The sequence below is a fragment of the Staurois parvus genome, unplaced genomic scaffold (assembly GCF_062004578.1).
Source record: "Staurois parvus isolate SC_StPar_1 unplaced genomic scaffold, SC_StPar_1.0 ptg001432l, whole genome shotgun sequence".
Taxonomy (NCBI): domain Eukaryota; kingdom Metazoa; phylum Chordata; class Amphibia; order Anura; family Ranidae; genus Staurois; species Staurois parvus.
This window is the reverse complement of record NW_028319228.1, coordinates 9,530,856-9,551,025: the sequence shown is the minus strand read 5'-3', so window position 1 is coordinate 9,551,025 and position 20,170 is coordinate 9,530,856. Positions and strand designations below refer to the sequence as shown.

Sequence of the window (20,170 nt, the reverse complement as noted above, 5' to 3'; positions counted from 1 at the left end):
AGAGTGTGGCGATGGAGACAGCAGCAATGGGAGGCCGTACAGGGACCATGACAGACTCTGGACTTGGCAGCAGCATGAGGAGGCGGTATATAGGGGCCCATGGCAGATTAGGGGCCTGGCAGCAGCTATGTGAGGCCCGTTATCTTGCAGCACCCTATGTCAAAAAATTTAACACACCAGCAGTGTGAAGAGACCTGAAAGTGGCACATGGCAGCAGAGTGTGGCGATGGAGACAGCAGCAATGGGAGGCCGTACAGGGACCCATGAGAGACTCTAGACTTGGCAGCAGCATGAGGAGGCGGTATATAGGGGCCCATGGCAGATTAGGGGCCTGGCAGCAGCTATGTGAGGCCCGTAATCTGCCTGCACCCTATGTCAAAAAATTTAACACACCAGCAGTGTGAAGAGACCTGAAAGTGGCACATGGCAGCAGAGTGTGGCGATGGAGACAGCAGCAATGGGAGGCCGTACAGGGACCATGACAGACTCTGGACTTGGCAGCAGCATGAGGAGGCGGTATATAGGGGCCCATGGCAGATTAGGGGCCTGGCAGCAGCTATGTGAGGCCCGTTATCTTGCAGCACCCTATGTCAAAAAATTTAACACACCAGCAGTGTGAAGAGACCTGAAAGTGGCACATGGCAGCAGAGTGTGGCGATGGAGACAGCAGCAATGGGAGGCCGTACAGGGACCCATGAGAGACTCTAGACTTGGCAGCAGCATGAGGAGGCGGTATATAGGGGCCCATGGCAGATTAGGGGCCTGGCAGCAGCTATGTGAGGCCCGTAATCTGCCTGCACCCTATGTCAAAAAATTTAACACACCAGCAGTGTGAAGAGACCTGAAAGTGGCACATGGCAGCAGAGTGTGGCGATGGAGACAGCAGCAATGGGAGGCCGTACAGGGACCATGACAGACTCTGGACTTGGCAGCAGCATGAGGAGGCGGTATATAGGGGCCCATGGCAGATTAGGGGCCTGGCAGCAGCTATGTGAGGCCCGTTATCTTGCAGCACCCTATGTCAAAAAATTTAACACACCAGCAGTGTGAAGAGACCTGAAAGTGGCACATGGCAGCAGAGTGTGGCGATGGAGACAGCAGCAATGGGAGGCCGTACAGGGACCCATGAGAGACTCTGGACCTGGCAGCAGCAGGAGGAGGTGGTATATAGGGGCCCATGGCAGATTAGGGGCCTGGCAGCAGCTATGTGAGGCCCGTAATCTGCCTGCACCCTATGTCAAAAAATTTAACACACCAGCAGTGTGAAGAGACCTGAAAGTGGCACATGGCAGCAGAGTGTGGCGATGGAGACAGCAGCAATGGGAGGCCGTACAGGGACCATGACAGACTCTGGACTTGGCAGCAGCATGAGGAGGCGGTATATAGGGGCCCATGGCAGATTAGGGGCCTGGCAGCAGCTATGTGAGGCCCGTAATCTGCCTGCACCCTATGTCAAAAAATTTAACACACCAGCAGTGTGAAGAGACCTGAAAGTGGCACATGGCAGCAGAGTGTGGCGATGGAGACAGCAGCAATGGGAGGCCGTACAGGGACCATGACAGACTCTGGACTTGGCAGCAGCATGAGGAGGCGGTATATAGGGGCCCATGGCAGATTAGGGGCCTGGCAGCAGCTATGTGAGGCCCGTTATCTTGCAGCACCCTATGTCAAAAAATTTAACACACCAGCAGTGTGAAGAGACCTGAAAGTGGCACATGGCAGCAGAGTGTGGCGATGGAGACAGCAGCAATGGGAGGCCGTACAGGGACCCATGAGAGACTCTAGACTTGGCAGCAGCATGAGGAGGCGGTATATAGGGGCCCATGGCAGATTAGGGGCCTGGCAGCAGCTATGTGAGGCCCGTAATCTGCCTGCACCCTATGTCAAAAAATTTAACACACCAGCAGTGTGAAGAGACCTGAAAGTGGCACATGGCAGCAGAGTGTGGCGATGGAGACAGCAGCAATGGGAGGCCGTACAGGGACCATGACAGACTCTGGACTTGGCAGCAGCATGAGGAGGCGGTATATAGGGGCCCATGGCAGATTAGGGGCCTGGCAGCAGCTATGTGAGGCCCGTTATCTTGCAGCACCCTATGTCAAAAAATTTAACACACCAGCAGTGTGAAGAGACCTGAAAGTGGCACATGGCAGCAGAGTGTGGCGATGGAGACAGCAGCAATGGGAGGCCGTACAGGGACCCATGAGAGACTCTAGACTTGGCAGCAGCATGAGGAGGCGGTATATAGGGGCCCATGGCAGATTAGGGGCCTGGCAGCAGCTATGTGAGGCCCGTAATCTGCCTGCACCCTATGTCAAAAAATTTAACACACCAGCAGTGTGAAGAGACCTGAAAGTGGCACATGGCAGCAGAGTGTGGCGATGGAGACAGCAGCAATGGGAGGCCGTACAGGGACCATGACAGACTCTGGACTTGGCAGCAGCATGAGGAGGCGGTATATAGGGGCCCATGGCAGATTAGGGGCCTGGCAGCAGCTATGTGAGGCCCGTTATCTTGCAGCACCCTATGTCAAAAAATTTAACACACCAGCAGTGTGAAGAGACCTGAAAGTGGCACATGGCAGCAGAGTGTGGCGATGGAGACAGCAGCAATGGGAGGCCGTACAGGGACCCATGAGAGACTCTGGACCTGGCAGCAGCAGGAGGAGGTGGTATATAGGGGCCCATGGCAGATTAGGGGCCTGGCAGCAGCTATGTGAGGCCCGTAATCTGCCTGCACCCTATGTCAAAAAATTTAACACACCAGCAGTGTGAAGAGACCTGAAAGTGGCACATGGCAGCAGAGTGTGGCGATGGAGACAGCAGCAATGGGAGGCCGTACAGGGACCATGACAGACTCTGGACTTGGCAGCAGCATGAGGAGGCGGTATATAGGGGCCCATGGCAGATTAGGGGCCTGGCAGCAGCTATGTGAGGCCCGTAATCTGCCTGCACCCTATGTCAAAAAATTTAACACACCAGCAGTGTGAAGAGACCTGAAAGTGGCACATGGCAGCAGAGTGTGGCGATGGAGACAGCAGCAATGGGAGGCCGTACAGGGACCATGACAGACTCTGGACTTGGCAGCAGCATGAGGAGGCGGTATATAGGGGCCCATGGCAGATTAGGGGCCTGGCAGCAGCTATGTGAGGCCCGTTATCTTGCAGCACCCTATGTCAAAAAATTTAACACACCAGCAGTGTGAAGAGACCTGAAAGTGGCACATGGCAGCAGAGTGTGGCGATGGAGACAGCAGCAATGGGAGGCCGTACAGGGACCCATGAGAGACTCTGGACCTGGCAGCAGCAGGAGGAGGCGGTATATAGGGGCCCATGGCAGATTAGGGGCCTGGCAGCAGCTATGTGAGGCCCGTAATCTGCCTGCACCCTATGTCAAAAAATTTAACACACCAGCAGTGTGAAGAGACCTGAAAGTGGCACATGGCAGCAGAGTGTGGCGATGGAGACAGCAGCAATGGGAGGCCGTACAGGGACCATGACAGACTCTGGACTTGGCAGCAGCATGAGGAGGCGGTATATAGGGGCCCATGGCAGATTAGGGGCCTGGCAGCAGCTATGTGAGGCCCGTTATCTTGCAGCACCCTATGTCAAAAAATTTAACACACCAGCAGTGTGAAGAGACCTGAAAGTGGCACATGGCAGCAGAGTGTGGCGATGGAGACAGCAGCAATGGGAGGCCGTACAGGGACCCATGAGAGACTCTGGACCTGGCAGCAGCAGGAGGAGGCGGTATATAGGGGCCCATGGCAGATTAGGGGCCTGGCAGCAGCTATGTGAGGCCCGTAATCTGCCTGCACCCTATGTCAAAAAATTTAACACACCAGCAGTGTGAAGAGACCTGAAAGTGGCACATGGCAGCAGAGTGTGGCGATGGAGACAGCAGCAATGGGAGGCCGTACAGGGACCCATGAGAGACTCTAGACTTGGCAGCAGCATGAGGAGGCGGTATATAGGGGCCCATGGCAGATTAGGGGCCTGGCAGCAGCTATGTGAGGCCCGTAATCTGCCTGCACCCTATGTCAAAAAATTTAACACACCAGCAGTGTGAAGAGACCTGAAAGTGGCACATGGCAGCAGAGTGTGGCGATGGAGACAGCAGCAATGGGAGGCCGTACAGGGACCCATGAGAGACTCTAGACTTGGCAGCAGCATGAGGAGGCGGTATATAGGGGCCCATGGCAGATTAGGGGCCTGGCAGCAGCTATGTGAGGCCCGTAATCTGCCTGCACCCTATGTCAAAAAATTTAACACACCAGCAGTGTGAAGAGACCTGAAAGTGGCACATGGCAGCAGAGTGTGGCGATGGAGACAGCAGCAATGGGAGGCCGTACAGGGACCATGACAGACTCTGGACTTGGCAGCAGCATGAGGAGGCGGTATATAGGGGCCCATGGCAGATTAGGGGCCTGGCAGCAGCTATGTGAGGCCCGTTATCTTGCAGCACCCTATGTCAAAAAATTTAACACACCAGCAGTGTGAAGAGACCTGAAAGTGGCACATGGCAGCAGAGTGTGGCGATGGAGACAGCAGCAATGGGAGGCCGTACAGGGACCCATGAGAGACTCTGGACCTGGCAGCAGCAGGAGGAGGTGGTATATAGGGGCCCATGGCAGATTAGGGGCCTGGCAGCAGCTATGTGAGGCCCGTAATCTGCCTGCACCCTATGTCAAAAAATTTAACACACCAGCAGTGTGAAGAGACCTGAAAGTGGCACATGGCAGCAGAGTGTGGCGATGGAGACAGCAGCAATGGGAGGCCGTACAGGGACCCATGAGAGACTCTGGACCTGGCAGCAGCAGGAGGAGGCGGTATATAGGGGCCTATGGCAGATTAGGGGCCTGGCAGCAGCTATAGGAGGCCCGTAATCTGCCAGCACCCTATGTCAAAAAATTCAACACACCAGCAGTGTGAGGAGACCTGAAAGTGGCACATGTTTGAGGCATGATTCATGGCGGATTTAGTCAGTTGTGTCAGGAACTGGTGGTTTGAAATCCAGACTAATCCACGCCTGATTCATTTTCACAAACGTGAGTCTCTCCACACTTTGGGTGGACAGTCGTGTCCTCCGCGGAGTTACAATACCTCCTGCCGCACTAAACACGCGCTCCGATGCCACGCTACTGGCCGGGCATGACAGCCTTTCAAGGGCAAATTCAGCTAGTTGGGGCCAAAGGTCAAGTTTCGTTGCCCAGTAGTCAAGGGGATTGTCTACCTCGGTTGGCAGGGTGCTGTCCAAGTAGGCCCAAGCCTGTTGTTTGAGCTCCTGCTCCAGGTCCACCTGATGCTGCTGCTGCTGCTGCGGCTGGTTAGTAGTTTCCTCACTGCGCTGGTGAAGAAAGCTACTCATCATCGACTGCAGACTGAGGCAGCCGCTGCTGGTGGAGCTGCCACTGCTCCTACCACCCCACCCCTCCCCTGCTGCCATGCCAGCGGAACGCGAGCGCACAGGGCCCACAGTGTCTGAGGATGGACGTTGGCGCACAAAGGCAGAGACCAACTGACTACATAGGTGGTTTTTATAGTACGTAATTTTGGCCTCCCTCTCAGCAGGTGTGAAAAAGGCCACCATTTTGGACCGGTAGCGAGGGTCCAACAAGGTGGACAGCCAAAAGTCATCCCTCTGTCTGATGGTTATTATTCGGCTGTCGCTACGCAAGCAACCGAGCATGCTATGGGCCATTTGTGCCAAGGAATGCGAGGGACTCCCTGCCTCCATCTCCACAGCATACTGCCACGGTGCGTCTGGGTCCTCTGTCTCCTCCTCCTCCTCCTCTACCAGATGCTCCTGCTCCTCCACTCCTGTCCGCTGAGTGGAAAAACCACCCATTTCACTCAATAATTCCTGAGCACAAATGTCCTCCTCTACCTCCTCCTCTTCTTCCTGTCCTGCCCCCACAGGGGTCATGTGGCGTTGAGATCTGTGCGCCACGTCTACCGCACCCTGACCAGCCATTGTTAACAGCATTTGTTCCAGGACGTGCAACAGAGGAATGACGTCGTTCATCCCATAGTCCTGCCGACTCACGAATAGCGTGGCCTCCTCAAAGGGCCTGAGCAAGCGGCAGGTGTCACGCATGAGCTGCCAATGGCTGACATCTAAGTTACACAGGGGAGTACCTTTATCCGCTTGTAACATCAGGAAATCGGTGATGGCCTTTCGCTGCTCGTAAAGGCGGTCTAACATGTGTAGGGTTGAATTCCACCTTGTTGCAACGTCGCAGATCAGGCGATGCTGTGGAATTCCGTTCTGCCGCTGCAGCTCAATGAGGGTGTTCTTTGCGGTGTAGGAATGGCTGAAATGCATGCACAGTTTACGTGACATTTTAAGGATGTCTTGCAGTGGGATGGTGGATTTTAGGAACCGCTTGACAACCAGATTGAACACGTGAGCCATGCATGGCGCATGGCACAACCTTCCTTGACGCAGAGCAGACACCATGTTCTTTCCGTTGTCAGTCAACATGGTTCCGATTTTTAGTTTGCGCGGAGACAGCCATCTGTCGATTTCTCTGTTCATTACACTCAGCAGTTCCTCCCCTGTGTGACTACGTTCGCCAAGGCATACCAGGTGCAGCACAGCGTGACACCGTTGCGCCCTGCACATGTGATATGCCGGTCGGGTAATGGGACTTGGCACGGGGGTGGCGGCTGAGGACACGGCGGAAAAAGAGGTGGTAGAGGCGGACATGCTTGCTGGACCAAGGACGTGCAAACGTGGAGGCAAAAGCGTCGTGACCTGTCCAAGTTGCTGGTGCGGCTGTGCCGGCACCACGTTCACCCAGTGGGCCGTAAATGACATGTACTGTCCCTGACCGTAGTTACAGCTCCACACGTCGGCGCTGCCGTGCACTTTGGCAGAGACCGACATGCTCAAAGACTGGCCCACCATCTCTTCTACATGTGAATGCAGGGCTGGCACTGCCTTTTGGGCAAAGAAATGACGGCTTGGCACTCTCCACCGCGGCGCGGCACAAGCCATCATTTCTCGGAAAGGTGCTGAGTCCACCAGTTGGAAAGGGAGGGACTGCAGCACCAGCAACTTGGACAGGAGGACGTTCAGCTTTTGCACCGTCGGGTGCGTGCTCGCAAACTGTTGTCTCTTGGATACGGATTCCAAGAAAGACTGTTGACGGAATCCGAGAAGAGGAGTAGCAGGAGAAGGAGCATCTGAACGAGCGGAAGATGCCAATGAGCGACAACTCCCCTCAGCAGAGGTGTTGGAGCCTTGACTGGCTGATAGAGGGCGATTGACGACGTCGGGTGACGGAGCAAGTAACGGAGCGGGTGATGGAGCGGGGGCTGGGGCAGGCAGAACCGCCGTATGTTTATCACGGTTTTCCCAGGCCACCGAATGGTGACGCTGCATATGCTGACGCAACGCTGTAGTCCCAACATGGGCCCCCTGGCCACGCTTGCATTTCTGGCCACATAGTCGACATACGGCTACGTTTACTTCCTCGGGCGGCTTGAGGAAAAATTGCCACACCACCGAGTAGGAAACTTTGCCCCCGCTACTCTTCACTGGCTGACTGCTACTTCCTCCGTGCGCACCGGCACCACTACTGGCCGTGGTGGTAGGCTGCAGTGGAGCTGGTGCTCTACTCCGTGGACGTTTGGCTCCACTGACACTGATGCGACCCTGCTGCTGTCTCCTGGGCAACCCACCGACTGTTTTGCTCGCTGCCAAGCTGCCACCCTCTTCTCCTGATGATGCGGAAGAAATTGCCTGATGACGACGAGGCTGCCAAGTGCGATCAACCTCCTCATCATCAAGTAGGGTCTCCGCCTCACTACTAGCCCCCTCGGCTGCGTCTGGGTCAGGAGACAGACCTGTCTCTAGACCGGCTACCGAGCCACTCTCCTCGCCAGTACTTGTTCGCTTGGCTGCTGAAAAGGCCGATGTCTCCCCCCGTTCCTGACCGCCCTCTGTTAGCTCTTCCTCACTGTACAGTGGGGCTGAGCCCACAGCATGCGATACTTCGCTTGGTGAGGGAACAGCAAAGGACAGGGGCAGGTAGAGGACACGTGATTTCAGTGGGCTTGGTCCCGGGCCATGCCAACTAACGGTTGTGTCTGACGTACCCACCGACCGTTGGCTGTAGGTGTCAGAGGTGACCTGGGAAGAGGAAGACGACCGAGCCAACCAATCAATGACGGCAGGGTTGTCGGTGGAGACACGACCGCTGGATGACACCGGGAGCACTGGCCTCTGGCTGCGAATACTGCTGCCTCGACCCCTTCCTCTGCTGCCACGTCTGCTCGCTCCTAAAACATTGCCTCCTCTGCCACTCCTCTGCATGTTGTCTGACATACTATTTAATTCAACGATTAGGTGTCCCTGAGTAACAATTCTCTGGCACTCAGTAACAATTCTGTCTGTCCCTGAGTATGAATTCTGTGGCCCTGAGTAACAATTGTGTGTCTGTGCAAGTAACAATTCTGTGTCTGTGCAAGTAACAATTTTGTGTCTGTGAGAGTAACAATTCTCTGGCACTCAGTAACAATTCTGTCTGTCCCTGAGTAACAATTCTCTGGCACTCAGTAACAATTCTGTCTGTCCCTGAGTAACAATTCTGTCTGTCCCTGAGTATGAATTCTGTGGCCCTGAGTAAGAATTCTCTGGCACTCAGTAACAATTCTGTCTGTCCCTGAGTATGAATTCTGTGGCCCTGAGTAACAATTGTGTGTCTGTGCAAGTAACAATTCTGTGTCTGTGCAAGTAACAATTTTGTGTCTGTGAGAGTAACAATTCTCTGGCACTCAGTAACAATTCTGTCTGTCCCTGAGTAACAATTCTCTGGCACTCAGTAACAATTCTGTCTGTCCCTGAGTATGAATTCTGTGGCCCTGAGTAACAATTCTGTCTCTGTGCGAGTAACAATTCTGTGTCTGTGCAAGTAACAATTTTGTGTCTGTGAGAGTAACAATTCTCTGGCACTCAGTAACAATTCTGTCTGTCCCTGAGTAACAATTCTCTGGCACTCAGTAACAATTCTGTCTGTCCCTGAGTAACAATTCTCTGGCACTCAGTAACAATTCTGTCTGTCCCTGAGTAACAATTCTCTGGCACTCAGTAACAATTGTGTGTCTGTGCAAGTAACAATTCTGTGTCTGTGCAAGTAACAATTTTGTGTCTGTGAGAGTAACAATTCTCTGGCACTCAGTAACAATTCTGTCTGTCCCTGAGTAACAATTCTCTGGCACTCAGTAACAATTCTGTCTGTCCCTGAGTATGAATTCTGTGGCCCTGAGTAACAATTCTGTCTCTGTGCGAGTAACAATTCTGTGTCTGTGCAAGTAACAATTTTGTGTCTGTGAGAGTAACAATTCTCTGGCACTCAGTAACAATTCTGTCTGTCCCTGAGTAACAATTCTATGGCACTCAGTAACAATTCTGTCTTCCCTGAGTAACAATTCTCTGGCACTCAGTAACAATTCTGTCTGTCCCTGAGTATGAATTCTGTGGCCCTGAGTAACAATTCTGTCTCTGTGCGAGTAACAATTCTGTGTCTGTGCAAGTAACAATTTTGTGTCTGTGAGAGTAACAATTCTCTGGCACTCAGTAACAATTCTGTCTGTCCCTGAGTAACAATTCTCTGGCACTCAGTAACAATTCTGTCTGTCCCTGAGTATGAATTCTGTGGCCCTGAGTAACAATTGTGTGTCTGTGCAAGTAACAATTCTGTGTCTGTGCAAGTAACAATTTTGTGTCTGTGAGAGTAACAATTCTCTGGCACTCAGTAACAATTCTGTCTGTCCCTGAGTAACAATTCTCTGGCACTCAGTAACAATTCTGTCTGTCCCTGAGTATGAATTCTGTGGCCCTGAGTAACAATTCTGTCTCTGTGCGAGTAACAATTCTGTGTCTGTGCAAGTAACAATTTTGTGTCTGTGAGAGTAACAATTCTCTGGCACTCAGTAACAATTCTGTCTGTCCCTGAGTAACAATTCTCTGGCACTCAGTAACAATTCTGTCTGTCCCTGAGTAACAATTCTCTGGCACTCAGTAACAATTCTGTCTGTCCCTGAGTATGAATTCTGTGGCCCTGAGTAACAATTGTGTGTCTGTGCAAGTAACAATTCTGTGTCTGTGCAAGTAACAATTTTGTGTCTGTGAGAGTAACAATTCTCTGGCACTCAGTAACAATTCTGTCTGTCCCTGAGTAACAATTCTCTGGCACTCAGTAACAATTCTGTCTGTCCCTGAGTATGAATTCTGTGGCCCTGAGTAACAATTCTGTCTCTGTGCGAGTAACAATTCTGTGTCTGTGCAAGTAACAATTTTGTGTCTGTGAGAGTAACAATTCTCTGGCACTCAGTAACAATTCTGTCTGTCCCTGAGTAACAATTCTCTGGCACTCAGTAACAATTCTGTCTGTCCCTGAGTAACAATTCTCTGGCACTCAGTAACAATTCTGTCTGTCCCTGAGTAACAATTCTCTGGCACTCAGTAACAATTGTGTGTCTGTGCAAGTAACAATTCTGTGTCTGTGCAAGTAACAATTTTGTGTCTGTGAGAGTAACAATTCTCTGGCACTCAGTAACAATTCTGTCTGTCCCTGAGTAACAATTCTCTGGCACTCAGTAACAATTCTGTCTGTCCCTGAGTATGAATTCTGTGGCCCTGAGTAACAATTCTGTCTCTGTGCGAGTAACAATTCTGTGTCTGTGCAAGTAACAATTTTGTGTCTGTGAGAGTAACAATTCTCTGGCACTCAGTAACAATTCTGTCTGTCCCTGAGTAACAATTCTATGGCACTCAGTAACAATTCTGTCTTCCCTGAGTAACAATTCTCTGGCACTCAGTAACAATTCTGTCTGTCCCTGAGTATGAATTCTGTGGCCCTGAGTAACAATTCTGTCTCTGTGCGAGTAACAATTCTGTGTCTGTGCAAGTAACAATTTTGTGTCTGTGAGAGTAACAATTCTCTGGCACTCAGTAACAATTCTGTCTGTCCCTGAGTAACAATTCTCTGGCACTCAGTAACAATTCTGTCTGTCCCTGAGTATGAATTCTGTGGCCCTGAGTAACAATTGTGTGTCTGTGCAAGTAACAATTCTGTGTCTGTGCAAGTAACAATTTTGTGTCTGTGAGAGTAACAATTCTCTGGCACTCAGTAACAATTCTGTCTGTCCCTGAGTAACAATTCTCTGGCACTCAGTAACAATTCTGTCTGTCCCTGAGTAACAATTCTGTCTGTCCCTGAGTATGAATTCTGTGGCCCTGAGTAAGAATTCTCTGGCACTCAGTAACAATTCTGTCTGTCCCTGAGTATGAATTCTGTGGCCCTGAGTAACAATTGTGTGTCTGTGCAAGTAACAATTCTGTGTCTGTGCAAGTAACAATTTTGTGTCTGTGAGAGTAACAATTCTCTGGCACTCAGTAACAATTCTGTCTGTCCCTGAGTAACAATTCTCTGGCACTCAGTAACAATTCTGTCTGTCCCTGAGTATGAATTCTGTGGCCCTGAGTAACAATTGTGTGTCTGTGCAAGTAACAATTCTGTGTCTGTGCAAGTAACAATTTTGTGTCTGTGAGAGTAACAATTCTCTGGCACTCAGTAACAATTCTGTCTGTCCCTGAGTAACAATTCTCTGGCACTCAGTAACAATTCTGTCTGTCCCTGAGTAACAATTCTGTCTGTCCCTGAGTATGAATTCTGTGGCCCTGAGTAAGAATTCTCTGGCACTCAGTAACAATTCTGTCTGTCCCTGAGTATGAATTCTGTGGCCCTGAGTAACAATTGTGTGTCTGTGCAAGTAACAATTCTGTGTCTGTGCAAGTAACAATTTTGTGTCTGTGAGAGTAACAATTCTCTGGCACTCAGTAACAATTCTGTCTGTCCCTGAGTAACAATTCTCTGGCACTCAGTAACAATTCTGTCTGTCCCTGAGTAACAATTCTCTGGCACTCAGTAACAATTCTGTCTGTCCCTGAGTAACAATTCTGTCTGTCCCTGAGAATGAATTCTGTGGCCCTGAGTAAGAATTCTCTGGCACTCAGTAACAATTCTGTCTGTCCCTGAGTAACAATTCTCTGGCACTCAGTAACAATTCTGTCTGTCCCTGAGTAAAAATTCTGTGGCCCTAATAACGTTTCTGTGGCCCTAAGTAACAATTCTCTGGCACTGAGTAACAATTCTGTCTGTCCCTGAGTATGAATTCTGTGGCCCTAACTAGCGTTTCTTTGTCCCTAAATAACGATTCTGTGGCCCTCATTAACAAGTCTGTGTCCCTGAGTAATGGTTCTCTGTCCCTAAGTAACTTCTCTCTGTCCCCAATTCTCGTTTCTGTGGCCCTAACTCTGTCCCTGTCCCTAGTACAGAGCGGTCTGCCTCTGTTCAATGACTGCAGGCAAATGAAGATTTCCAAAATGGCCGCTATATATACCTCGACCATTACACAGTGCTGGCTGGCTGGCTGCTGATTGGCTGATGCGATCACATGTCGTTGAGGAATGCATTATGGGGCAGCGCGCCTTGTCTGCGCGCCTTCCCCGACATCCCCGCTCCGTCGCCGCACATGTCAGCCGCCATTTTCGGAAAAATTTCGATTCGCGCGTCCGAATTAGGCTGTTTTTCGGATTCGGCACGAATCGAAATTTTTCCGAAATTCGACTCGAATTCCACTTCGGATACTTCGATTCGCTCATCTCTACCCACTATAGCTAATAATACATTAAATTCAAATTGTCTTCTGGCAATAACCCTATGACTTGCACATCACTGTGTTAAAACGAATGTGTCCAAAAAAGAACTTATCATTTTTCTACAAATCTGGCCTAATGCCCAGATTTCGTTTTAGAAAACAAAATGTGGACAACTGGCTGAACTGACAGAAATCTGGCTGACTTTACACTAAAATTTACTCTCCCTCCACTTGTTTCCATAATGACCATGACGATAAGATACCAACCTTTTGTCCCAAAAGTGTGCTTCTTGCAGACATATAAATAAAAGCAAATTATATTTTTATATTTTATATTTATATTAAGAATTATATCAATGCCTTGCTTTTTTTAAATTTCTTTATGTGTGTTTTCATATTTGTAAAGTAGCTGGGGGAGCAGTGAGAGCACTTACTGGCACTTACATCTCTATGCTCTTCATTGACGTTCTACAGCCACCAGTGTCATCTCTTCTCAACTTCTTCAGAAGTTGGCTTCTTCCTCCTCATAGTAAAGAAATAAGGCTGGTGGCCACACATCCGATAAAACCACCTTTATTGAGTTACCAGGATACAATCCACATAAAGCAGGCAAACCAGAAGACTGGTTAGGATGTGCAGCCACATGCCTTATTTCTTTACTATGAAGACTGCAAAATGCAGGGCCAGCACCTGTTAGTGTGAATGGAAATGGGATAGGTAGAGACAGACCTTGGAGCAGTGTTTCCTGTTTTCACAGTTGACTTCTTCCTTGTTTCTCCAATGGAGATGCATTATCCCAGCGTTAGTCTTCACTCTGACATTTTACAGGCGATGAAAGTGTTCCCACTAACACATTACCACTTTTTTGTGAGTTTAGTATCACCTTAAGAGCCCATTCACATTTTCTGTGTTTCTTGCCAATGAAAACATTAACCCCATGCACATAGTCTACGTGAAAAGCCACAGCCAACAGCCGGATGGACAAATTTGTATCCTATGCGCATTAGTGACCAGCACCAATGCTGTCTGCATGTAACCTCATGGTTACATGTTTAATGACTTTGACCAGCTTCGGAAACTTATGATATGCATCTAGGTATGGCATTTCTACTGTACATGCAAACTGGATCCAGCTAGTTGTCCAGTTTGTATGCAGCCATGTCTGAGAGCACTGCTGCAGCCCATGTGCCCTCTTTAGCCAGTCTTAATGAGGCCTTAATGACAATTCACATGAACTTTAGGCTTTAATGAAAAGCATTATCTAAATTATTAGTAAAAAAATCAATGTAATTACTGGATTTTATTTAAACAAAGTCAGCATGTGTATTTCAGGCTGCTATCAAAGAATTTGATGGCTATTTGGCTTTGCATTAAAAAATTACAGCAATGGAAGATATGTATGCATAATTTTCTAATCTAAGAATGCAGATAAGTGAACTTTAAAGCAAATAGTGTCTAACAATAGGCATATGTATTCTAACCTCAAGTTTGGTGTGCTGTAAGTATTTTTTCAGATCTGTTCAGAAATCCAATATTAAACTTTGTCTTTGTGCAGAAGTTTCCTATAATAAAGACTGGTCACTGCTGCTCTATCTCTTTGTGCAAAGTGGTTGGTCTTGTATCCTCCCCTCCTTCCTCTGTAATTTTCTGCAGACATTGTGCAGTGGGTGGACCTACTGGATCTTTCTCACAGCTCTGCTCTCTGCACAGGTTATGTGTAGCTAAGTGATGATGACTCTACTACCTTTAGAATGTAATAACTAGCTAGGGGTGATGTCAGTTCAGTCTGATGTTTACATGTTTGCTGTTTGTTTGCAAGACACACTTTCAAGGAGGTTTGGTGGGAGCACCAAAGCCAAATGTCCCATAATGCATTGCAGTGCACTATGAACTTTAGTCAGGGGAATTTCTTTAGCTAATAATGTGTTTGGGCCAAATTTCCAGCCCCCTTACAATAAAGGACAGTGCTTCACTGGAATGTGCGTACGGTTAAATTCGCCCAGTGAAGGGCAACAAATATAAACTCACATTACACATATATTACAAAAAATACAGGGATTATTCATGACTTTTGCATGAATGTTGAGATATTTGCAAAGCATTTTTTTAATACATAGACCACTAATATTTCCATTTGCTCCTCAGTGGCCATTTTTATTTTCATTTTATGCAAGTTAAATTATAATTTTTGTCTTGCTATTTTGGGCCTATTGCAGTCCACTGGCTCAATCAATAATTTTTGTTGATATAGTATCTCTAATGTAACTCTGCAGATAAGCTGTACAATATTTTTGTACTCTGTCATAAGGAGAATACAATGTAAATTTTTAATTACAGAAGAAGTCGGCCTGCTGTCTTCCTCTAAAACTGTATTTTATTAAAAAGGTATGATTATGTGCAGTAAACCTATAAAGGTTCTGTAATCTGCCTCTGAAAAAAATAAAGTATTATTTAATATTTCTTGCTGGAATCTTCCTCCTCTCAGCTTTTGAAATTGCATCCAATTGAAAAAGATGAGATTAGTTTAACCATTTGACGCCCGGCCTATGGCCGAATGGCGTCCGTAAAAATGTATTCGCTTTCCAGGAGGCCGCCATATGGTGTCCTCCCACACATGCGCAGTTCGTGCGCTTGCAGAGCCGCGCAGCGGCTTGATCTGTCACCGGCCGTGTACCTCGGACACGGCCGATGACAGATCTGAGTACCGGCCCCCCGTTGCCGGTACCATGTGACCTGCTGTGACCAATCACAGCAGGTCACATGACAGTTGTATACAATGGATGGCTTCATTCATGCCATCCATTGTATACTAGTGTCTAGCTGTGAATGGTTACAGCTAATCACATGCACATGTCATGTGATTAGCTGTGGCCAAATCACAGCTAAGCACAAAAAAAAAAAAAAACCCTGAATGAATCGATGTCATTCAGGTAAATGCTTGCTTATAGAAAGTAATTCTTTGCTATAAGCAAATTGTGTAAAAAAAAAAAATACTGATCACTTCCCCAAAGTAGTACAATGTTACTATGGTAACATTGTACTACTTTGGTCATAGTGAAATATGAAAAAAAAATCTTAAAAAAAAGAAAAAAAATGTAATAAAAAATTTAAAATAAAAAAAAATATATATATTTTTTTTTTTTCACACTGTCACCAATCAGTGTCCCTGATCACTGCCATGCCAGTTATATGATGACGCTGTACTGCACTGGTGACAGTATGTAAAAAAAAAATAGTGAAAATTATTTTTGTTATTATTTCATTTTCCAAAAAATTATGACAAAAAAAATACAACTTCAAAAAACTCGCCATGCCTCTTATGAAGTACGTCGGACTGTCTACTTTGCAAAAAGTGGTCATTTGGGGGATATCTGTACTATTCTGACATTCTTGGACCTCAAGAAATTAGATTGGCTGTCAGTACTTCAGGATTGATCAATATTCAGATCTATACCATAGTTTGTGAACTCTATAACTTTCCTACAAACTAAAAAATACATCCTAATTTGGGTTATTTTCACCAAAGACATGTAGCAGAATACATCTCGGTCTAAATTTATGAAGAACAATTATTTATTGGCAAACTTTTATAACAGAAATAAAGAAAAACGTGTTTTTTTTTTCAAAATTTTCTGTCTTTTTTGTTAATTTAGCAAAAAAATAAAAACCCCAGCGATGATTAAATACCACCAAAAGAAAGCTCTAGTTGTGTGAAGAAAATGATAAAATTTTAGTTTGGGTACAATGTTGTATGACCGCTCAACTGTCATTCAAAGTGTGAGAGCACTGAAACCTGAAAAATGGCCTGGGCAGGAAGGTGTAAAATTGCCCGGTAGTGAAATGGTTAAGCAAATCTGTAAAATTTTTTTATTTGTCCACGCAAAAATAAAATGTAATCTTAAATTTCTTGCTGAAATATTCCTGCTCCTTCTCTTTGAAATTATTATTATTAAGAAGGATGAGATTGTGTGCAGTAAATCTACACAATTGTTATATTCTGCTTCAGAAAAACATAACATAGTTTTTCTAGTCTAATTTATTATTTATGGATGAAATGCTCCTGCTGTATCCATCCGAGATTCAATCTTGCTAAAAAGGATGAAATTATGTGCAGCAATCCTGTCCAATTGTTATATTGTACCTCTGAAAAAATACAGTCTAATTTGATATGTATGGATGGAATTGCCTGCCCTCTTCCTCTGAAACCCCTCTTCAGCTTAAAAGCTGAAGTGCAATTCTGTAAAATGTTTTTGTCTTCAATTTAAAAAAAAGTGCAATGTCTTTTCCAGATTAATTCTGCCTGCTTGTTCCTTTAGAAATAGTGACCTTTCCCAAAAGACTTAAAAGGTGTGCTGCAAGTTGGTGAAATTAGTCAAAGTAAATGCTTTTTATTGTAAGATGCAATTTACTTGCTCTCTCACTCAGAAACTGCAGCCTTTTCAATAAAGGCTTAAAAGGTGTACTACAAATCTGTGCAATTTTTCTGATTTCAATTAGACAAAGACACTCCTTTTTTATTTTCAGGCATTTATTTTCATTTGTTATGTTATGATTCAGAGATTTTGATGGATCCACCTCCAGGATCCAAACATAATACGTAGGAATCATCATCTTATTATACTTTTATACCTTACTGTACTTATTGCATTTTGTTTCCATTTCCTATGTAGTGCATTTTTTAAATTAATAAGACATGTTCATGCAAAATAAAAATGAAATGAATCCGAAAGAATGAAAGGAACAAAGATAAATTTGAATTAATTTGTTATATTATGGTTCTGAGATGGATCTACCACACCACCTCCATGAGCCAGCCCAAACACAATAAGTAGGAATCATCAACCTATTGCACTTTTATATCTTACTGTATTTATTGCACAATAAGTAGGAATCATCAAGTTATTTCACTTTTATACTTTACTGCAATATGTTTCCATTTCAATGTTAGGGCACAAGACAAAAGACAAAACAAAATTATCATTGTTTTGTACTGTAAACCAGGTTTGTTATTTGTCAGACAATAATAATTAATACACAATGTGTAAACAGGTAAGTAAACAGTTCATAAAGAAAGTAAAATAAAATTTGTAATCACTTCATCTTTAAAAATACAGCCATGTTAGTTTGCAGAATGCTCAATTTAAACCACTCTTGTGGGGAAATCCTTATATCCTACATTCTAATGCCAAGTGATACCTAACTATACATGCAATTATAATATTAAATACATTATATGGTTTGTAGAGTACAGAGTCTCCTGTTTTATCTAACAATGAAACCAGAACATAGGAAGACCAAATGTATGGTCTTAATATCTCTTCAACTGGTATATAGCATCCCTTCTATTTAGGGATGAGCTTTGCATTAGTCATGAGTTCAACCCAACCATGTAATTCTTGGTTCCAGAAAATGGCGAATGAATGCAGCTGCTTCTGTGTTTAAGAACCAATTACCAATATTGCACTTCCTTCCCTCTGAACTTTGGTCAGGTAGCTTAGAAGAGTCAGTCTGTGGGGTTTTCTTATGTGCCATCATGCTCCCTATAAAAGTCTAAGTTTCCAGCAGCCTTTTGTCAGTGTCTGTTGGAGGAGACATGGAGTAGACAGAGACAGATCACAGAGAAATATAGTTTCTACTGCTGAAAACTACTATATTCACAGTCTGTCACATACATACACCTGGAGCAGTGTAGAATTTTCTGAGACACATATAATAATTCTTTAGTGTCTTTAGGCGATTTTAGAATGATAAAGGAGCCGGCGAAGTAAAAAATAAAGTGTGATTTCATTGCATCACACAATGGCTTAAAATAACAATGTAAAACGTATCATGAATAACAGTTCTGTGTAGGTAAAACAGAAATATTAAAACAGAAGTTATAAAGATGTGTCACCCTTATTTTCATGGCTGTTCTTCCATGTGTTTCTTGTCTTGAGTTTTAGCAAGAAGAAGGAAGTGACATGTTCTTAGATCTCTTAGAGAATGCACCTGTTTTAGTCTGTGAATAACGATAGCGTCTTCATGCCATACTAGTGTGTGTATGAGTGTGTGTGTGTGTGTGTAAAAGCTCCTTCGCATCTCTTAGGATGTCTTTTTATGTAAATATGTGGACGTCATAATTCGTGATCTTAGAACCTTGTATAGCAAACAATACTGCTTAGTAAAGCAATTTCATTGAAGGGAGGGGATATTACATATTGATTGACAAGCCCATATGTAGTGGCTTCATTAGTTGACAATGTTGCATCAGCCTGCTCATGTGACAGGTTTCTCTGTTTAAATGATAGTATAAACTAAGAATCTATCTTTACAACATAATATCTCAATAATGTTGTATAACCAAAAATCTACTTATGTAACACATATTACCAACTTATAAAAGATAAACTAAATACACACAGATACTATTAGAATATATATTAGTTCATACTAATTCTATTTTGGTTCACTTCTGATTCAAGTGATTGAATACATTGAAGCATATTAATGCCTCATATTAGTTAATCATATCATTAAATTACAGTCCTAGTCATGTTTTACAGGTTACAGTTCACAAATGTATCTTTTTCTTTTTTGGTAAAAAAGAATTGCATTTGTCAAATGTAATGGTGAAATGCATTTTACACATTAGGAATTTAGTACTTACTTTGGAAGCTTGTTTTTTGTCTTACTACTAAAAAATTGTTTGTCAGTGTTCTGATGCTGGATACATACATTTTTAATTTTCTAGTTCAGGTGGGAATTATAACTTTTAACATGTAATGAAAATTTAGAAGTTCTGTCATTTACTGCAAGGACTTATAGTATGTGTCATGTAAAGTAACCAATAGCTACTTATCAGCAGCATGACCATGTCAAGAAAAGTTGGAGTAATTAAACAGCCAACATCTCTAGCAATCTTTTGACTTTTTTTATGTTGTGCCTTAACAGCCACTTTAAGGTTGTACATTATTTTCTTTACACAGGAGCCGGAGGGTGGTCTCCACATATTTCCAATAAATATCAGTGGCTCCAGATTGATCTGGGAGAAAGAACAGAAATCACTGCAATTGCAACTCAAGGCAAATATGGAAGCTCAGACTGGGTAACAAGCTATCTGCTAATGTACAGCGACACAGGGAGAAACTGGAAACAGTATCATCAAGAAGAAGGCATTTCGGTATGTTTCTTTAACAATAAAAAAAATATATAAATTGTAACATTGCATTCATATTTTAAAAGTCATAGCGTTGTAAACTGCAATACAATTTCTTGAATTACGAGTTTTTATGCTTCTTTGAGAAATAGCAGTGTAAACTAATACATAGAACAATATCTACTGTACTTATATATAAACATACCTTTGTAAAAATTGATGTTTCTTTAACTTAGCTAAAGACCATAAAATATATAACGCAAAGGAAAGATTTACACTTAAATGAGTTCACTACATGATTTTAAACAGACAAATTTCTGAGTGCAGTCATTTTGCGATAATATCTCAGTCAGGGGTCAGGCTCGGAG

At 45.2% G+C, this 20,170-nt stretch overlaps 1 protein-coding gene across 1 annotated transcript in view; it reads left to right on the top strand.

Moving 5' to 3' along the window:
• CNTNAP4 (contactin associated protein family member 4) overlaps positions 1-20,170 on the top strand; it is a 499,928-nt gene that overhangs the window by 201,172 nt on the left and 278,586 nt on the right. Inside the window, exon 3 of the mRNA XM_089662156.1 lies at positions 19,633-19,826. Coding sequence (XP_089518282.1) covers positions 19,633-19,826 — 194 coding nt within the window. The remainder of the gene's footprint in view (positions 1-19,632; positions 19,827-20,170) is intronic.